This window comes from Oryzias melastigma, linkage group LG20 (assembly GCF_002922805.2).
Source record: "Oryzias melastigma strain HK-1 linkage group LG20, ASM292280v2, whole genome shotgun sequence".
Classification (NCBI taxonomy): Eukaryota; Metazoa; Chordata; class Actinopteri; order Beloniformes; family Adrianichthyidae; genus Oryzias; species Oryzias melastigma.
In genome coordinates, this window is record NC_050531.1 from 15,192,300 (window position 1) to 15,198,908 (window position 6,609).

General features: G+C 39.7%; 1 protein-coding gene across 1 annotated transcript in view; it reads left to right on the forward strand.

Annotated features, from left to right (window-relative positions):
• Positions 1 to 4,565, forward strand: part of cngb3.1 (cyclic nucleotide gated channel subunit beta 3, tandem duplicate 1) — a gene marked incomplete in the record, with an annotated part of 14,298 nt that extends 9,733 nt beyond the window's left edge. Inside the window, 7 exon segments of the mRNA XM_036217527.1 lie at positions 1,376 to 1,510; positions 1,584 to 1,743; positions 1,880 to 1,977; positions 2,924 to 3,007; positions 3,082 to 3,200; positions 4,061 to 4,213; positions 4,310 to 4,565. Of these exon segments, the coding sequence (XP_036073420.1) occupies positions 1,376 to 1,510; positions 1,584 to 1,743; positions 1,880 to 1,977; positions 2,924 to 3,007; positions 3,082 to 3,200; positions 4,061 to 4,213; positions 4,310 to 4,565 (1,005 nt within the window).
• Between the last annotated feature and the right edge of the window lie 2,044 nt (positions 4,566 to 6,609).

The window sequence follows — 6,609 nt, forward strand, 5'->3', positions numbered from 1 at the left end:
TATTCTGAAGATTTTCGTGGCAGTATCATGTTTAATGGTTGTTGCAGGATCTGAACAGGGAATGGAGCCAAGTTGGTCCTAGAACTTGTGTTTAGGCTACTACCAGTACCGTAGAAAAACAGATTTCAGAGTTTCGTTTTGGACATGTCAGTCACTTCGTGTTCTATTCAGTTTTGCTCTAAAGTTCTAGCCAATCATTGAGCCTTTCCTGTGATTGTGGGCGGGCTCATTTAGAATGGGTGTGGCTGTGAGGATGAGCAGAACTACAAAGCAAGCGAACAAAAGTGTGGCTGCAATCCACAGCAAAAGGTTTTTAGAAGTCTTTGGGATTTTGGCTTTCTGGGACGAGCAGCTACTTCCTAATTGGAACGCCGGGGGGAAAGCTCACTCAGTCCAGTTCTCGTATACAGTCGATGCTTAAAACGTACCAGGGCTGAAGGCCAAGTGGTGGATGTTTCCAGTGTGACACTGAACTTGCTGGAAAATCCTAAAGCTGCTGGCGTCCCAGATGGTGAGCATCCCATCTTTACACCCAGACCCCAGCAGAGTTCCAACTGGATTCAGACCCACGGTGTTCACCTGGAAGTGTCACAGAGGACAAGTAATGTTGTAGTTTAAGCTAGGGCTGTCAAATGATCGCATTCATTAATTACAGATATTTTATCACCTTTATTATCAATCTAATTTTTGCGTTGGATGGTTACTTCCGTGTCATGCACACCTGGAGGAGCATTTTATCCCACTCATACCATGGTCATTTAAGAAAACTATAAGCATTAAATAGATTAGAAATTCAGTTCAGTTATATTTTTAAGCTTAATTTTTTTTCTTTTCAAAAGCGGACTGTTTAATACGCAGTCCATCACATTGTCATGAAAACAGCCCCTGCGTGAAGCGCGCACGAACCTTGCTTCCGTGTCTCAGGGTCTTGCTACCACCTCGTGGGTCTATGATGGAAACGGTACAGCGTATGTACTCTTTGCCTTTTGACTTAAAACTAAGACAAGACAGTCATTTCCAACCAGGGAAGAGGTGCTCTCCATGGTTCTGAAAGTCAACTGATGTTTCAAACTTTCACAGAAACTTTCAAAGCAACATAAAAATCTGATTTAGATTACTGACTTTTATGTTGCTACTTATTGTTTAACTAAATGATGTTGTAATTACTCAGGAAGGCAATTCAGAACAGAAATATCAAGTCTGGAAACAAACTTTCTGTTTTCTGGTGATTTTCTGTTCATTAGTTTCAAAGCCTTACATGAACTCTAACTGCACTGAAGCTTTTGGTAAATTCCTGCAAAGTATTCTATGACTCTTTTCTAACCTCGACATGAAATAATATGCAGATCATGTTTTTTCTGTTTGTAGATATTTCCGTTGCTACTACTTCGCCGTTCGCAGTCTCATTAACATCGGAGGTCTTCCAGAACCGGTGACAGTCTTCGAGATCATCTTCCAGATGGCCAACTTTTTCATCGGCGTCTTTGTCTTCTCCAGTCTGATCGGGCAGGTAAACAAATTGAATTTTTCTCCCAACACAGAAACACTTTCTCTTAATTAAGTTTCATTTCCACTTGTTAAAGATGAGAGACGTGATAGGAGCAGCCACCGCCAGTCAGACGTATTTCAGAGCATCGATGGACGGATGTGTCGCCTACATGAACACTTATACAATCCCAAAGTTGGTCCAGAACAGGGTCAGAACCTGGTACAACTATACCTGGGCTGCACAGGGTATGCTAGGTGAGAATTTACATCTACTTTATCAACTTTAAAATGTTTAAAAATAGACATCAAATATAAAAGACTGAAGAATACTAGAACAAATGGATCAATTCCTGAAGGATAGTAGTGGAGAATCCTGTTTTGATCTTTACAGATGAGTCTGAGCTGCTAGACAAGATGCCTCTGGTGATGAGAACCGCCATCGCCGTGGACATCAATCTGGCCACTTTCCAAAAGATCGCACTGTTTCAGGTGAAGCTGTTTTGATTTACTTCAAAAGATTAACTCAGGTCTGCTGAAGGAACAAATATTCATACTAATTTTAACCCCAGACTCAAGTGGATGTGCCAGTTTTTTTTTTTAAATAAAGCGTAAAAAAAAATTTAAAATAAGATTTAAAACACAACAGCCAAAGCTTTCAATGCTGAACTATATGTATGGTGGTGGAAACATGATGATTTGGGTTCTACACTGAAGAAAGTGAAACGTTGAATCAATAAACAAAAGATCTGTAATTTGTTACATTTATAGTGATTGTTCTTTTTATCAAATTCAAATTTTGAGTTGACGGTTTTGTCAACTTAAAATTTTTATTTGATAAAAACGAATAATTTTAAATGTAAAAAATGACAGAGCTTTTGTTAATTGATCCAACGTTTCACTTTCTACAGTGTAATCAAGACTCTTCTGTACACCAGTGTATTCAGACGCTAAGAGTTGGTTCAATGTTTTAACGGGTAAAACTCTTATTTTAGATGCTTGATATGTACAAACGTATTTAAGTTTAGAAAACACTAATGTTGTCCTTTAGTAAAATCATGTTTAGTGCCAGTCACAAATGTGAAAATACCAGAAAAAAAATGCCTCTGACCTTTTTTTTCATTAACTTATATACAACAGATATTGTAAGTTTTTGTAAACCTTTATCTATGCCTTTTCTAGTGATGCTTTTTATGTCTTTATCTTGTGTACTCTTGGAACTACACATTTTATTGTATTGTTTGTGCTTTTCTTATCTATCTAATCTATTTTTTATCTATATTTCTTTTCAAAAGCTGGATGACAACAAGTCATATGGTTAAATAATGATTTGAAAAGACTAAAACAAACTAATCTGGACAGCAAAAAGCTCAGATCCTTTCAAAAATCATGCTTTCATCCTATCTATTAACACTTTTGAACCCACCGTCTGTTTCAGGGCTGTGACCAGCAGATGTTGGTGGACATGTTACTGCGGCTCAAGTCCATCATCTATCTGCCCGGAGACTTTGTTGTAAAGAAGGTGAGATGTGCTAATCACCATGAGAAACAAAAAATGACTTTTGAAGGAGAGAATCACTGACGGCTGTGCTGCAGGGTGACATCGGTAAAGAGATGTACATCATCAAAAGTGGAGCGGTGCAGGTGGTGGGAGGACCTGACAACAGCATTGTGTTTGTCACGCTGAAGGCTGGATGCGTGTTCGGAGAAATCAGGTTGGTCAGAAGGTTCCAGATGACTTGGATGTTGGATATTTCTTAAGTCATAATTGTCACCATGTTCTAGTGGTCCAAATCTTGCTTCAAGCTTTTTCTTTTACAGCTCTATTTCAATATATGAAAGATATAATATAATATAACTTGGGCCAGGCATGAACTGCAATTATTATAGTCTCCTCCATGATCAATTTTCAGTCGGTTGGTAGAAAAGGGACGCCATCCATACATCACTAACCAAAATCGGAGTCCCTGATTGGTCGAAGTTGGAGCTGGTTAACTTTCAACGGACATTTGATGTTTTGTACAGAGAGCACGAAAGGATAGTAGAAACTTGCGTAGCAACATGTGAACATGTACATTTTGAACGCGGAAGCCTGAAACATGCGTTTGCATAGACTTTTCATTGGAAGTGGCTGCTTGAATGTGCATAGCGGATGTTCACGCCCACCCAGAATTATATGACACCAAGCCTGTCATATACTGGAATACAGCCTGTAGCAAGATTTAGAAGATTTTTACTGATTCGAGTGTAGGTGATGGACATTCACTGGTAAACATTCACTAAAGTAAAAGAAGAAGAAGCCCCTCCCTGCTTGTCGAGTGTGAAAAACATGGACCGTTATGGCGTTTCTGAGCACACATCAAATGTGTATGTACTTCAAGAGCCCAAAGTCAGATCCTGATAGACAGAACAGACCTGATTTAGCATCAGGCAATCCAGATGGAGCTAGAAAACAGGTAGTGTTATAGCTCTAGAAGAGCAGGGTCGGCCAGCCCTGGTTCAGACTGCACCAGATCCTTGTCATAGAATTACAATTTCTTGAAATGGACAGTATTTATGGTTTCCCTCACCACAGTTTGCTCCAGTCTGCCAAAGATGGAGGAAACAGGCGCACAGCCAACGTGAAAGCCCACGGCTTCGCCAACCTTTTTGTCCTGGAGAAGAAAGACCTGTTTGACATCCTCGTCCATTACCCAGAGTCTCAGAAAGTTCTGGCTAGGAAGGGCAGGTAATAGCCTTTTACATGCTTCTGCACACTTTGTTAGGCTCAAGTTTTTTTTTTTGTTTTTTTTTAATCGTGCTTCTTGCCCTTCTATTTCAAAAGGCAACTGATGAAAGCCAAAGCTCCAGGAGGAGCTAAAACCAAAGAGGAGAAGCAGAAAGGTTTAGCTCTGTTTGGACAGAAGCCACCGACGCCGAAGCTGCTCAAAGCTTTCGGCAACTTCCGTAAAGGAGGAATCCTGGATAAACTTAAGGTAAAAGTCTTTATGCTTGAAGAAACTGTCAATTTTCTTTACAAGGAAGACTTCAATTTTTTTTTTTCCTTGTGTCAACAGAAAAATGCAGAGGAGCAACAATAGGAAGCCGCCCAAACTGTTATTTTCAATGTGCATGTTGTAAGTTATCCATCATTTGTATATAAAAGTCATTAAAATTGGTTAAAAAAATGTGTTTAGTCAGTTTTCTTACAAAAAATTAAACATTTTTGTGAATGTTTTAAGATGTCTTACCAATCATTCTACTTCTTCTTGTGATTTAAAATAGGGTTAGGCTGAGCTAAAAGCAGCTCACTGACCGCAGTAGAAAACATTACAACAGTAATAAGTTTGACTTTAATGTCAGACACACTGGAATTATCTGACTTTAGCTCTGTTTACAAGGATTATGTGAAATTTAGGAAACTTAACTGGTGAAATAAGATCTTCTGCAGCTTCACGTCTCATAGCCAAAGCTAATGCTAAGTGTTAGCATAAATTAGAAGAATAAAATCCTAATTACCTTCACAATCAAACAAGTAGTAGTCAGTGAAGTACTTGTAATTTTTGTCTAACTTTAACCGGGTTGTCAGAGAGAAATTATCTATAACTTGTTTAACATCAACCTAGGAATTTGGGGAAACAGCTATGCAGATCCTGCAGGCAGGATTATTGACATTTGTATTTTGATTTGTGAAGAATGTAAGAGAGGAAATAAAAATAAAGTTAGGTAGGACATTTTCAAAATAAATATCGTACAATTTTTCGTTACAGTTGATTAGGTTACCTTTTATTATTTACTTAAAATTGTATTAAACGGTGTTCAGCTGTCAGCTTTGCCTGTCTAGATCCGTAATCCGGAAGTAATTTACACACTAGTGGCGATATCACCATTTTGTCTGACGTCATGTGAAAAGAGTCAATTATGGTGTACAATATCTTAAACATCAAACCCAAAATATGACATCACTGACTGCAAGCCTCACTAGCAACATTCTGCTTTTTGTACATAAGGCCCCACATTCCTCATACCTGGAGCCTTTGTCTGGATAAGTGCTGAGCACCTGAAGTCCACTTTCTTCAGCCGTGGCATGTAGACATGGTCGGGTTCCCTGGTGATCCAGGAAAACAGCGGGCTATGAAATTAAGAACTACACAAAAAACAAAACATGGACATTTAGCTGGCGTTAAAGGTTTTCAAAATACTGTTCATAACAAAATAACACTAGACACAAAAGTAACACTCAGCTTGTACAAAGTGATAAAAGAATGTGGATGATTATGACAGACTTTATTCTGGGGCTTTTGTGAGTTTACTGTCATGTTTGAATTTTTTTCTTTACTCCATATTCTGTCTGATCCCCCCACCCATAATTTGCTGTACAAACAACCATTTAAGTTGTTTTATGCTTCCATAACAAACTCACTTTCATAAATTATCTTTCTTTTCATGACATTGTCAAACAAATGTTTACTTTTTTTTAACACAATAAGCTGTGATTGTTTTACATATGTGGGGAAGAAAGTGCAAATATGACAAACTCCCAAAAGCTCCAGAGACAGGTATATTTTCATCCACGTTCCTTGACACAACACCTGGACAGCTCCGGGTGCTGAGCTTCCATCTGTTGAACGATGCTCGTGCTCGCGCCCCCCACCCCCGTTCCCTGCCACTGTGGGGCTGGAAAACGGTGACCGAGAACGCCGCGCAGGGAGCTGCCAAGCTCCGGTTCCCCTGTCGCTGCATGCGGAAGCAAAACGGTTGCACCGCTCACCCCGCATGCGCGAACCATACGTCACTTCCGCTCTTCACCCACTTACCAGCGGATTCTCGCCGGACCGGAGTCCGCCGAACGAGCTGGACGGCAGCAGAGCAAACCTTTATAGAGTCCGACACCAACACGACACCAGCCGCTGTATGAGCTGCAGAGAGAGCTCCGTGAATGACGGAGCGACAGTTTTACTGCAGCCGCCCACCCACACCCCTCCTCCCGCTGATTAGCTAGTGGTGCATCGGAGGGTTTAAGCTAGCTAACGGTTCATTCGGTGTTACATTCGAGGTTTATTAATCGTCACAACAAACTAGTAAGAATACAACTCGTATTTTTAATAAATATCAGCAATATTTTAAGCATTAAAAAATAAAATA